This window comes from Mastigoproctus giganteus, chromosome 8 (genome assembly GCF_048544385.1).
Source record: "Mastigoproctus giganteus isolate SK-2022 chromosome 8, ASM4854438v1, whole genome shotgun sequence".
Taxonomy (NCBI): Eukaryota; Metazoa; Arthropoda; class Arachnida; order Uropygi; family Thelyphonidae; genus Mastigoproctus; species Mastigoproctus giganteus.
This window is the reverse complement of record NC_143582.1, coordinates 223009381-223024596: the sequence shown is the minus strand read 5'-3', so window position 1 is coordinate 223024596 and position 15216 is coordinate 223009381. Positions and strand designations below refer to the sequence as shown.

Below are 15216 nucleotides of genomic sequence, written 5' to 3'. Positions count from 1 at the left end.
AAAGGGAAATTTAGTGAAAGTGTGGATGACTCAATTCGGCTAAACAACAGATGAATTTCCAGGATAAAGGAAATTTTCTCTCTCCTAATTCTCTAAAAGGGTTCTTACAGTAGAAAACAGGTTAACTAGAGCCAATCCACATCAGGATTATGCCTTAACCTTTGTCAGTGGCTGTGGACACAGCAGTTGACCAGCACTACTTCTCGGTACAGTAGAGGCCATTGTATAGGTTTTACGGGCACCACTAAATTGTGGAATGTTTTAGCTCCTAATTCGTACTCTTAAGAATTAATCCCCTTGGCTCTTAAAAGCTAAAGGCTAAATTCTTAATCCTTTTAGCTCTTAATTTGTGCTTTCTACAGCATCAGCTTTATTACCTAGAGGCCAGAGGTGCGAACAATGCATACCCAGATCTCTCGAAATCATTATATGGAAATTTTCTTCATTATATGGAAACTATTTTCAATGTGATGACCAATGGGAAATCAAAAAAATTCGTCAAATGGAAGTTTGTTAAAGAGAGGTCCAACTGTATTTTGATTATTGGTTGTAATCAATTATTTCAATTATGCCCATCATTACATGAATAATGAATTCATCACACTGAATGCCACACTGAACAAGATGGTTATTCTGAACAGCTGCTTTAGCTGTTTTGCTTTTAGAGGTTTATTTCAGTTTCTTTTTATGTTTTGTGATTTATGATTAAAGCTAAACATTTTGGAAATAAAGACTTCTAAGCAGTGTTTACAGGAACTTATTTCTTAAATAATAATTTTTTTTCCCGTATATACACCGATGAGCCAAAACATTATGACCACCTACCTAATATGATGTTGGTCCTCCATGCGCAGCCAACACAGCTTGTACTTGGCGAGGCAAGGACACCACAAGATTTCTAAATGTGTCTTGTGGTATCTGGTACCAACATGTAACCAGCGAATCTTTTAACTCTGGTAAGGTCCTTGGATGAGACACCACAGATCAGAGTTGCTGTTCCAACCCAAACCACAGATGCTCAATGGGATTGATGTCTGGGGAATTTGGAGGCCAGGGAAATACCTCACTGGCAGTTCGTGGGTTTCCCTCCTCGGTCTACTTTCGGTAGGTACAGCACCACCAGAGGGGAAGACCGTTGCCATGAAAGGCGTACCTGGTCAGCAATGATGTTTAGGTAGATGGTAGATGTCAGAGTGCCCGGCACATGGATGACTGGAACCAGGGTATCCCAGTAGAACATCGCTCAAAGCACAACACCACTGCCACCAGCTTGTTTTCATCCCAAGGTGCATCCAGGTGCCATCACTTCCCCAGGTAAATGACGCACACATACCTGGCCATCCACATGGTGCAACAGGAAATGTGATTCATCGGATCAGATGACCTTCTTCCAATCACTCAAGGTCCAGTTTCGATTGTAGCCAGTGAACCATGGTTAGCATGGGCACTCAGAACGGCCTGCGGCTATGCAGCCCCATTTTCAGGCATGGTTTGATGCACTGTGTGTTGTGATACATTACTCCCATCACCAGCATTACTGGTGAGTTGCACCACAGTCACCCTTCTGTTGCCACCTACCATCTGAGAAAGCCTTCGCTCACCTCGAGCATCGATGAACCGTGGTCATCCAACACCTCGCTGGCAGTTCGTGGGTTTCCCTCCTCGGACTACTTTCGGTAGGTACTAACCACAGCTGACCGTGAGCATCCCACTAGCCATGCCATTTCAGATATGCTCTGACCCGGTCATCTGGCCATTACAATTTGGCCTTTATCAAACTCGCTTAAGTCTGCTGCCTTTCCTCTGAAGAACAAGAGTAACACTGATTAATGGAGCTCAGTACCAGATATCTTTTATACCATGTCCTGACCCATGCACGTGCTGTAGTTCACCTGCAGTTGCTTTAATTTGCATAACGACTCACTGGTTATAATGTTTTGGCTCATCGGTACTTTTAATAAAGGTTTTACTTCTTCAGTATTTCATTGGATAATGCAAGGTTAATTATTAGAGTATAACACAAAAGCCTACAATAATTTAAAGTAAAAATTACTATTTGCATTGAAAAAAATATCTAACATTAATTAATGGTAGAAAAATACATGGAGTACATACTAGAATGAGGTTTTGTGGCTCTGGAACAGCCAAGATTATGGCTGTGATGAGCACATGTTTTGAGGACATATTTGAAATGGGGCATTGCTTCTTAAATCCTTAATAAATGACAGATAATTACACAAAATCTAAATATTTTGATAAGTATGCCCTTATCTATTTTGGGAGGAAGGTTAAAATCTAGACATAATTATTTTCCATCTATTAATTTATGATTTAGGAATGAGTACCTCGTTGTAAATATATCTCTTATCTCTCCTAATTAGTATTCATCACATTTATGGCTTTGTTTCTTCCTGCAAGTTTCCAGCCTCAGAGGTCAGTTTGAATATTTTAGTTCCAATGTATCATTTCTTCAAATTTAGATGAAATTAAATTTTCAATAAAATTGGACTTTGGCAAAACCTTTCATATAAATAGTTTCAGATAATCACAACAAGGATCAACTTAAAAATGTTGAATTAGGATGAAAGTAAAAACTTATCATAAAAATATTCAATATATGTCTTAAAACTCAAATAAATTTACCTCATACTCTTTCTTAGCTGCGGTAACCAGTGCTTATCAAAATCTGGAAGCATACCATCGGTTCGATTCTTCTTATTAAGACTCCACATGTCCTTCAAATTTAGTGGATTTTTATATCCCCTTAGAATCATCCTGCATAAAGAATGCATTGCTAATTACTGTTCATATTTAAAATAAAATTCAGAACTGTAACTTACCTTTATTAACTTTATAAATCAAACCTGGATAATTTGTAGATATCTCTCATTGTTTCCAGCTGTGTTATCATCTGCTAGAACTTCATCTCATCATGAGATACAAGGTGCCAGCAACAACAAAAAAAAAAAAAAAAAAAAAAACTGTTCAATGTAGCCTAAGCATGTCAAAGGTGCAGGGTTGAAATGCTCTAGTTCTATGCTATGAAAGCCACCTCATTAAAAGTAATTACCTGGTCAAGGTCAAGACTAAAGAATCAAAGAAAAAGCCAAGGAAGAATTTATTTATTACAAAAACTGTACTTTCCATACAGGACTATTTCTGATGGGAGAGGCAAAGTAAATAAATGACAAGCCTGTAATCATGGTCAAACAACAAAAAAAGTAAAAAAACAAAGTACAGTATACTATTATGTTTCACTACTACAGTTAAAGTGCCAGAAGTGTCAGTAATGTATTATTCTGAAAAATGGCAATGCTCTGGTTCCAAGTTTGCTGGATATGAGTGTCGGTATTTTTCTCAGAACTTTCTTAGTTGCAGTAACGATGTACTATATTACTTATCCCAATAAAATTATCCAAGGATGCCTGGGGTAGTATGTAAAATTGAACTATGACATTGTTTAGTGCAATTATCATTACTACCATGCTTGAATTTTAAGACAAACTAACTGAAGTTTGTATATTAAGCATTATTATTATGGCATCTCATTGTGAAATCCTTCACAAGTTGACTTTCTTTTATACTTTGAAGAAGTAACACTTTCCCCATTAGAGAAGTGCGCTGTTACTTATTTTCAGTTGAGTACCACCACCCAGACAGCAACATTTTGAAGCTATTTGGTCTCTCCTTTTTTTTTTTTTTTTTTTTGTGGGGGGGGTAGGTCACAACTGGGTTGTCAGCTCAGCTCTTATACCTCTGGGTACCTACCCAGAGAGGGCAGAGCAGATAGCTTTGAAACCACCAATTAGCAGTTTCTAATTGCTAATTGGTGGTTTCAATTAGCAGTTTCTGGGTACCTACCCACCCACCAATGAGAGGGCAGAGCAGATAGCTTTGAAACAGTACCATTTGTGTCCATTATTCGAAGTACAAGAGGAGGACAACTCATTGTGAAGCAATTTCACAATATGAGATTTTATAATAACGATGCCTTATACAAACCAGTTAGTCTAAAAATTCAACTATGTAGTACTGATGTATTGCAGTAAGAAATGTCAAAATACCGTATTTTATAATAAATATCAAGAAAAACATTTTCTATCCCCACCAGAACCAGAGGAACAATACAATAAATGGGGGCACTGCTTCTGTACAGGTACTCCTCTACTTACGTACAAATGACTTACGTACAACTTCCAGATACGTACAAAGCTGTTGTTATGTTCAGTTATAAACATCAATTTTGAACACCGTCCATGATATTTTTCTAAAGCAGATTTCTGGAGGTCACCACCAAAAAACAATAAAAATAATTAGCAGTTTCCGGTTTACTGGGCTTTTCTGTTAACGCAATCTATTAAAAACAGGTAGTAAACTCAATCTTATTGCTTTTTTTTTTTTTTTTTTGCAGTTGTTGGCGCATCGGCTTCTGTGGCCATAGTGCACCTCCCAAAGTTTTTGCAGTACTTTGATCCAAGCCCGAGGTGGGATTCGAACCCGCGACCTTTGAGTTGCCAGGCAGGCACTTTACCCACCTGGCTAGCCCGGTCGGCAATCTTATTGCATTTGCAATGATACCGATTACTGGAATTTTACATTTTTATGGTGAAATGTGCTTCCCCTTCACTGAAATCTTCAGTCATATAAAAAACATAAATAAATTTTCAGAATCTTCTCTTCATTCCTATTTTTTGAGCTTCATAAAATTGTTACTCCGTATCTCACTTGTGCTTATGATGTTAATTGCAATTTGTGCATGCCATGTTCTTTGTTATTGATTGCTTATCTTTATGTTTTAAATTTTAACCCCCCCCCCCAAAATGTCAGTGAACAGAAACATCAACTAGTTAGTATGTACATGCTTACGTGCATAGCTTAATTAGTATGTACTGTAATACAGTATGTACTATATTGGAGGAAGTAAAGTGTAAATGTGTGCTCTATATCTTTACTTTTATAGCCTGTGGATAATATTTCTCCTATTTTCGCTTATTAGAATAGCCGTTTAATACAATTAAAACTGTTTGCAAATGTGTTCACAATGACTGGCACTTAACTAAATATCGTATACGGTAGCGAACAGTATTTTACTTTGGAGAGGCCATCGTAAAGTGATTTGATCGTAGATTAAATTAAATTACATATCGTATTTAGATTCAATTAATTTTGAATAAATACTGTACTCTAAATTATTATTCATTGTATGTTTTTTCAGCCTTATTTAACCCGGTTACAAATGATAAAATGTTGTACATGATGAAGTTTGTTGAAGTATAATCTCAATGCGTTGTACTGTACTGAACATGTATTTTGTAACTACAAGACTGAAGTTGGCCTTACATACATGAAAAAAGGTGGCAAATGAAGTTTAACATTGACAAATGTAAAGTACTACATATGGGAAGCAGTAACCCCAGAGTAACATATAAACTCTGTGGTATTACACTGACAGTGGTAGAGAATGAAAAGGACCTGAGGGTAATTGTGCAGGCAGATAAGAAGTTTTCTGAGCAGTGCAGACGGTCTGCAAGAGAAGCTCATGGTGTCTTGTCAATGATATACAGGAATTTTTGTAGCAGGGATAAGGAGGTGATTATCCCCTTGTATAAGACAATGGTCAGTTCACACCTTGAGTACTGTATACAGGTCTGGAGACCTCATTTTAAGAAGGATGTAGAGCTGTTGGAACAAGTACAGAGAAGGGCAACAAGATTAGTGAATGGAACAAAGGGTTACTCTTACGAAGAAAGGCTAAAGACTTGCAAATTACAGTGTCTGGAGACTAGGCACCTGCAAGGTGATCTGATAGAGGTGTATAAAGCCTTGAATGGTTTGAGCATGCTCAATGCTGATGGGATTCTTCCTCTTGCTCAGAATAATCACCTGATGGGGCATAAATTCAAACTGAGGAAAGACAGTTGTAGGATAGATGTGTAGAAGCCTTAAGCCAGCGGGTGGTTGATTGCTGGAACAAACTTCCATCTGTTGTTGTGGAAGTTGATAGCTTAAATAGATTCAAGGCAGAACTTGACAAATATTTGGAGCGAGTTGATGGGTGAAATAAGATTTTTTTTTTTTTGGCCGATGCTATATAAGCTTGCTTTCTTGCATCATGTACCTTTGCTAATGCTAAAAATACCGATTAAGTATGTAAGTCGAGGAGTGCCTATATACAGTTTTAAGGTAATACCATGTATAACTAACATTATTATATGATTTTGTGAATTTATTTCAGCCCTGATGCTGGAATAAAAAGAAAATATCATGGTAGTAACAATTTTGCAAAACAAAATTGTACTGTACCGTACTTTACATGCATGTATAATATAGGTTAAATATATAAATGTTTAAAGTATTTCATTCTCATTCATTTTACTTTCAACACTTAACCTATTGTGCAGTTGTTGACATTAAACAAAAGTTTTGTAAGACCTAGCTTTGTGCTTATAAATCAAAGTTGATGTCATAAAGATTCTTCTCCAAATGTCCATAATTTGGGTGGGAGATTGCTGTACACACTTTTCTCTAGCTTGATAAGATGAGCTTCACTACATTTCTTAAAAATGTATATTGTCTATGTAAAATTTCTATCAAAGCACCTTTCATTTTTTCATAAACATATGGATGAGACATACGTGTTTATGAAATGATACATATGGCACAAATGAAAGTGATCCATACAAATAATACATATTAAAAAAGTTTCTGGGAAGGGGGAAGAGACAAGCTCAAAAATTTCATTTGGTTATTTCTTAAGTATATACTGGATTATAAGGATTTCTTCTAAACATTTCATCCTAAATATTTTTCCTCAATACCTGATTTTTCTTTAAACATGGAGTAATTGTACTAAACATAAAAATAAATGGTTCATAAACATTACAGATATCAATAAAATGGAAAAGGATAATGAATAAAATACAATTAAGCAGAATATAGGATAAATAAATATTCACTCCTGGGACTGCATGTCACAAGGAACCATAAAAGCACTGGGATCCAAAGGCACCAAAAAACATAATTTTGGTAAACACTAAACTCACCAATTGGTTAATGGTTGTAGCTCTACGCTACGCAAAGCACAATTACACAAGTGCTTACCCAGTTCAGACCAAAGAACCAAAGGAAACCATGAACAAAGTTCATCAATGACTACTCTTGGTTAGTGATCTCGTGATGAAAAATTAATCAGAATACTGGACCAAACCCTATCTCACCAGCCAGGGCAGTTTATGGGGGAACAAAAATCCCAAATAAATACAAATGACTAAGCCTGTAATAAAGTATTGTGAACCTGAACATTATATTCACCAACTTAGCAAGAAAATTGGAATGGGGAAGAAAAAGATGGGAAAAATAAATATGATCTTTATTGTAAGGTGCAAAGATACACAAAGGTACCCAGATTTTACAAAACCCTTCATGGCACTAAGCCAGGGGTTAACCTTATAACAGAAATAGACCTTGACATTCCTGATTTACCATCAAGTGGAAAAGACACAGATCTGAAATTTTAAAGTCCTTCATTTAATTATTCTATTTTTTATACTAAATTTTATAGTACCTCACAAATCTAATAATCATCAAAAGCATTGGCTGCAGAGGAAATGAGACAGTTTCAAGCAAGCACTGATGAATAGGGCGGTTAAAAGTCCTTTCCAACTTTTAAAAATTAACTCAAAAACTACAGATTGGATAAAAAAACGTTTTTAGCATTGTAATCCATATGTGGTAGTTTTTTTTTTTTTTTTTTTTTAACTCCCACGTATACTAATTACAGGGCAAAAAAAGTTAGAAATCTGACCACTATTCGGCTACACAATTTAGTCACTCCACTAAACAAATTAGCTTTTGCATTTGTTATAAAAAGGAATGGCTCTAGGATTGGATTGGTTGGTTGGTTGAATTTTATTGGCGCATTAGCTTCTAAGGCTATAATGCGCCAACTAGGATTGGAGAATGAGTACTTGCTCATCATGATCTTTTTCTTTGTCATCAAGATAAAAAAACTTCAAGTTGTAAACTTAACATAAGTAACCAAGTCCAGTCAAATTTTCTTTATGTTGCCTTAAGGTAAAGAACTTAAATAAACTTTATTACATGAATGGCATTAGTGTTATTGCAGCCCACAATAGAGTGCATCAATGATAGAAAAATGTTTTATGGCCTCCTTTTTTGAGAACCATATCAAATATTTCAAAGAAGACTACCTAAGTCTAGAAGTGGTCATTGAACATTAAGTGACTCAAAGAATTGATGAGATGCAACAACAACAACTCTTTCAGATTTGAATGACACGATCCATCTGAAGTTAGTGAATATTCAATGGGAAATTTTGAAGGCAGCTGTGGAGAACAAAATTCCCAATCTTGACTGCTTATTAAAAAATAATGGTGGACACACTGAAATTTGATTATTAATAAAAATTGGTGAAAATTTTACCTTTGTTATTTTTCCAAATTAATCACTTTTTGTGACCCCAGCAGTCAAATTTCAAACTAATTTTTTATTGTTTAAAAAAACTCCCAAATATACTGATTACAATCAATACATATCCACTTTTAATAGGACATACAGTCAGAGCCAGATTTAAACTTGTTGTGGCTCTAAGCTACAACATGTATGAGGCCCTTCTCTCTTACAGTTCACCTATGAGAATATTAAAAAGGATTTTTTGAGATAGAGCGAGGTCCCTTGTAATGTGATGCCCTAAGCTGTAGCTTGTTTAGCTTATATGTAAATCTGGCCCTGCATACAGTTTTCTGGCTTGTTTTTTTTTTTTTTTTTTTGGCTGATGCTACATAAGCTCATGTGCTTGCTTTCTTGCATCACATGCCTCTATTACTATTACCCTGTGTATAGGTGCTTAAAAAATAATTTATATTAATATTATATAGTATAAATTGAGAAGATTTGCAATCCTGTACATATCTATTTTCACAAACACACTTCAAAATGTTCACTGATATAGAAATTTCCTACACCAATGGCTGGCTTTTTATTTTTAATTAAACAAATTTTAATAATTATTTGATCTGTTCATTGGCTGTTGGAGAGCAGGGTAGAACTATGACTATTTTCAGTTCAGTGGTAGTACATAAAAAAAGTAAGTGCTGTAAAATATTTCATTCATATAAATGAAGATATTATTTTCTATAATGTCTTAATTCATCACTAAATTTGAAAAATTCAATATCACAAAACTTACCCTCCAAACCAAAAGAATGTGATTTTAGATATGACAGATGCTGTATCTTCAGGACATTCCTAAAAGAAACCATATAATAATTTAAAAGTGTTTGCAAACTAATACAAAATGTGATCAAAGTCTGATTATGTAAGTAAATATTCCTTACTTTTTCAGATTAGAATACTTTCTAAAAATGTGAGAATGTAGGGAGGAAGCCATAATATAGTGATATTTTCAATTTTCTTTTGTTTCTGACCTCAAGCAAACACTGATATGAAGTGTGAAAATTTAATGAAGGCATGAATTGTGTATATTCAATATACAGTGGATTCCAGTTATTTGGGCCACCGGTTAACTGGGGCAGCTGTTTATTTGGGGCAAACCTTAAAAAACAGAACCCAATCGAGAAAATAGCCAGGTTTTACTTCGCTTAATTGGGACAACATGCCGCTTAATCGGGGCAAGAGACTGCAGCACTGGAGATTACCCCACGATTGTCTGTGACCGTACCACATAGTTCGGTCAAAATTCTGGAGGTCACAACCATAAAACAATAAAAACAATTAGCAGTCACCTGTTTATTGGGCTTTTCTATTAGTGCAATCTATCTTTTCTTTTCTTTTTTTTTTTTTTTTTTTGTTAGCTGTTGGCACATCGGCTTTTATGGCTATAATGCACCTCCAAGATTTTTTGCAGTACTCTAATCCAAGCCCGAGGCGGGATTTGAACCCGCGACCTTTGGGTTGCCAGGCAGGCACTTTACCCACCCGGCTAGCCCGGTCAGCCTAATCTATCATAAACGGGTGGTAAACTCAATCTTATTGAATCTGTGAAATTACCGACAGCTGGAATTCTGTGGGTTATTATGGTGAAATGTGTTTACACTTCCATGGAATCCTCAATTATATAAAAAAATTTATTTTCAGAATTTTCTCTAAATTTCTATTTTTAAAACTTCGTAACTTGTTACTCCATTCTCACTTGCGCGTATCATGTTACTTGCAATTTGTGTGTGCCGTGTTCTTTGTTATTGATTGCTTATCTTTTTACTGTTTTAAATTTTAATCCCCCCCCACCCCACAAATGTCAGTGAACAGAAATGTCAACTAGTTAGTATGTACATATTACAATACGTATTAATTATTCCAATTATCACATATATTCTTCCAATTTTTATGTATCATTTAATTTTTTAATTGGTAAGGTAATAAATAGAATTAAATTTAATAGAATTAAAATTCAATTCACAAACATGATCATAATGACTGGCACTTACTACACATCGTATAGCGAACAGTACTTTACTATGTTGAGTCCATCATAACGTGATTTGATTGTACAGTGAACCAATTGTAAAGCGGGGTCCGTTGTATTTTTAACTATTTATGTAAAACTTCGGATAATTGGGGCAGCCACTTAATCAGGCCAAAATGCACTAGTCCCGATGTGTCCCAAATAACCAGAATTGACTGTATATGAAAGAATTCACTTAAAAAAAAGAAACATGTACATATTTCTCATAACACTCATATTTATAATTAATTTTACATCTCATCCTACTGCTCTGAATTATTTACCAAAAATTATACCTATTCCTAAGAATTTGATTGGAAGGAATTATTTAAAAAAAAAAAAAAAATTTTAATGAATGTCTGCTGCACTGATTTTTAAACTTACCTCTCTGTCGTCATCTTCACTGCTGGACAGAACACGTTTATCAGAGAAGCAAAATAAGATAAATTCTCCTAATATTAAAGGGAAGTAAGAAATAGTTGTGACATACGTGAAGTCATCTAACTTTCCATCATATGGAATGGTCTGAAATTAATAATAATAGTAATAAAAAAAAATTCTTTATTAAACCAGTACATGATACTCCAACTGAGTTATTCATTGGGTTAATTAACAGAAAAATTTATTCAAAATAATCATAAGTCGGTTTATGAACAAAAGTTATATTCATATTAAAATGTTACATATTAAGTACAATTACATGCAGTATACATAGTTGAGCCCATTTACTGCACTAATTTTAAATTTGTTTAATACTGCCAGTGTAGACCAGACAGTGGTTTTGGAACTATTTGAGGCTGTTGTCTGCTAATCCAAAACCAGTCACAAGAGTGGCTTCAAGTTTTTAATGAATAATAAATTCACCTACTGGGTGATGCTATTCAATTAAAAATTATATTAGTTACTTTATGTCAACTAGTAGATAACTACAGAAACAACAATAGTTGCTTCTACAGAGCTATAAACCAAAGTTCTGTCACTGTCACAGGAACAGCATTTTCCTCCAGCACTAAAGAAAGAAAAATGAACACAGCATGAGCATTTCTCTCAAACTATTTCAATACCTGCATTGAAATAGTAATCTGCTTCTATAACTAAAGAATGAAGTAGATCTATGCTGTTTGCCAATAGGAGTTTTATTTTCGTGTAATGAAAGTTGTGTTAGCAATTGGAAGTTTTTTTATTTCCAAACACCACTTAGCTGCTCATTCAGATTCAATACATTTATTCACCACTCAGCACAAGGTCGCTAAAAGAGCAACACTGAGGACAGAGCTTGAGGAACTCCTTCCTCTTTGCAAAACAACTGGAACAAGCAGTCTAACATGAACCTGGAAGAGTCATTTTGATAAAAAATTCCTGACAAAAATAGGAAGATAACCTCTAAGACCAGATTTACAGAGGTCTAACAGAGCAGCCAGTAACTAATTTACTTTTGTCAGTTCCAACAATAGCACTGTCCTCCTTCCCCTAGTACAATAGCTTGGCAACACGAAAAAACAATAGGCTGTCATACCCATTTCAGTTATTCATTTGCAGTTGTTTAGCTTGTTTTGAGCTGCATAACGGGGTTAATGATTTTGACAAAAATAAAAAGTAAGTAACAAAATGTTCTTAATTTGAATTTTTATTATCTTATTTGTATTTTTCTTTGACATTAATATGTAATATTGAAAATACTATTTCTTGTAATTTTTAAATAAATTTCTTTTTCTTTTTTCAGTTTTATGTACTTCTACTCCAGTTAGCAGCTAACTGGAGTAGACATACATAAAACCAAACTATGTGCAGTACAATTTTGGGGAACGGATCTACGAAACCTTCCAAATTAAAAGAACATCTCACTTCAGTACAGCCCAAATACGTATCAGACAGTCCAGAGCAATTTTGCATCAAGAAAGCTAAGTTTGAAAAATCAGGTACATTACAAAAATTTGGATTCACTGCTTCACAGAAACCATGTTTTGAAGCATCTTAAGTTGCATATCGCATTTGTAAACAAAAAAAACACACACACACACAATCGGTGAAACCTTAGTAAAACCCTGTGCTTTGGAAATGGTTGAACTCTTATGTGGTTTAAATGAAAGAAAGAAACTTGACAAATTATCTCTTTCGAATGATGTTATATCGTCCAAGATTAAAGACATGTCTGATAACTTTTAAACCAGATAACGGAGGAATTAAGAGCGACAGCATACCATTTCAGTATTCAATTTATTATTATTATTATTAGCTATATGGTGCAAGGAAGCCTGAGGCTTATGCTGCACCAGCCAAAAAAAAAATTCCAAAGTTACCCTGAGAGAGAGAGTTGTTATTTATTTGGTTTTTTTTTTAAGGAGCATTAGCAACTAAGGCCATATTGCTCCGGGGATATGCGGTGGTCATTCCCTGACCTTTCCGCATCCTCCATATTGAGAGAGAAAGAGAAGTAGAAGGGAATCGCCAAGAAAGAGAAGAATGATGATATCCAGCTCAGGATCCTGGGTGTACCAAAGCCCATACTCACCAAATGTGAGCCCCTGAGGTTAACTTGATAAAACTACATACATTTCTCAATGTAGCCAGCTTCTAGCTTTCATTCGTTACCAACATACAAATATCATCAAAGAAGAATTTTTATTTTGCAAACCTCTCCAAGAAACAAGAAAGGCATTGACATATTTAATATGTTGAAAATTTTTTTTGGAAAAACATTTTGACTGTAAATTAACACTTGGCAGTATTTATACAAATGGAGCACCTGCAATGCTTGGAAATACTTCTGGATTTGCTGGTTTAGTAAAAAAGAAAATTCCACAAACTGTCTTAACTCACTGTATGTTACATCAACAGGCTTTACCATCCAATACTTTGCCACCTAAATTCAATCAAGTCTTAAAAACTGTAGAAAAAGTCATAAACTTTATCAGATCCTATGCTTTAAATTGCCAAATTTTCAAAAATTATGTCAAGAAATGGGAGCACGACATGAAATTCTTCTTTATCATACTGAAATATGCTGGCTTTCCAAAGGGCAAGTATTAAAACTTTATGCAGTAGTTTTATACTTTTTAAAACAAAAAGAAAGTTTTCTTGCCCAGCAATTTGAGAAACAAGGATTTGAAATTAGTTTTGCTTATTTAGCAGATATTTTTGGCCACTTGAATGAAATTAATCTTTCAATTCAAGGAACTGCAATTACTATCATTGATGCCTCTGAAATATTAAAAGCATTTTTTATCAAAGTTACCACTTTGGAAAAGAAGACTGGAGTCATCCAACTATGCAAATTTTCCAAATTTAGAATCAGCTTTAAAAAAAGGATCAAACAATGACATGATCTTGCCCGTTTTTGTGCAGACATATATTATTGTACATGTGGACAGGCTTCAACGTTCTTTAGACAATTATTTTGGTTCTGATGAATTAACAATGGCAACATGAATCCGTAATCCTTTTATTGTTAACATTGATGATATTAAGGATGAGAAATCAATTAAAGATGACCTTATTTATTTAAGATCAAAAGAATTACTAAATCAAAAATTTTCTTAAAAATTTTCCTTAAAAGAAGCTACGTTAGTAAGAAGAGTCATGAATCTCTTAATTCCATTTGTGACAACTTTATATGTGCGAAGCAGGATCTTCGACACTCGTTTCATTAAAAACTAAGAAACGAAATAGGCTTCTTGTAGAACATGATATGTGTGTTTCTTTATCGAAGACGGTTCCCCAGTTCACCGTTTTAACAATGAACAAACAGCAACAATGCTCACATTAAACTTCTGGTTTTGTTTTTTCATTTATTTTATTTGTATACATTATTTATGATTGTTAAATATTTACAATTACTAAAATATTGTACAAATAAGTAAATAAAGATATTTAATAATTGTGGTATGCAATTGATGTTAAATCTGACAAGGGGTATGTAGGCAGAAAAAAGGTTAAGAACCACTGCTTTAATGGAATACCTCCAAAAGATGTTGCTTAGAGCAGTTCTGAATGTTGTACTGAAGTAGTTTCTACTAAGATGTCCCCAACATTTTATCAATTTTATTTTCTCCTGTTGAATACACAATAAGAAAACAAGGTACAGGAGGTAGTGCAGCTTCAGTTTGATGCTTCTTAATGCTTGTTACATTTTCATTCATGGAACTGGTAGGGGTACCAGAAGAAGGATCCTAGAGGCAAAATAAAAATTTCAGTATCTTTAAGGCTCTCTGCCCACTAAGCCCTACAAGAGTATGCCCACTCACAAACTAGTAGTGCATACAAAGTGGGAAACTAATCTTACTTACATATATACCCATGCATCCAACAGGTCTTTACCCTGTCCCAAGACCAAAGGGAAGGAGACCTACTAGAGTACAGTTGACTTTAGCAAGTGGACATGCCAGCCAAATGTTCCTGAATAATAGGCCAACATAAGATCTCCCAACCTGGCTGAAGCAGGGGCCAAAGGGGCGTATTAAAGCTGGGACCTTCAACCACCAAGCTATCCCTTTACAGCAAAGCCCATGGGTCACAGCGCATAGCAAACACCAAACACACCAGATTCTAGAGATGGCAATCTAGAACCTATGGTTTGAACAGTTGACAGGGTTCTCAACAGAAGCATTCTCCATCCAACCTCCCTGCTAGAGATTTTGTCAGACTACTTTATATTATCTGTCCGTCATTTTGCCTCAATCCCACATCTTATCTTCTTGGCTCCTTAATGTGACTGGTGAAGGTTTTCAGGAGCA

The 15216-nt window shown here is 34.8% G+C and overlaps 1 protein-coding gene across 1 annotated transcript in view; it reads right to left on the bottom strand.

The window, feature by feature from the left end:
* LOC150082363 (multidrug resistance-associated protein 1-like) overlaps nt 1-15216 on the bottom strand; it is a 266340-nt gene that overhangs the window by 209709 nt on the left and 41415 nt on the right. The window contains exons 5-7 of the mRNA XM_090379234.1: nt 10868-11008; nt 9209-9267; nt 2644-2775 (exon numbers count right to left, since the gene is read on the bottom strand). Coding sequence (XP_090235360.1) covers nt 2644-2775; nt 9209-9267; nt 10868-11008 — 332 coding nt within the window. The remainder of the gene's footprint in view (nt 1-2643; nt 2776-9208; nt 9268-10867; nt 11009-15216) is intronic.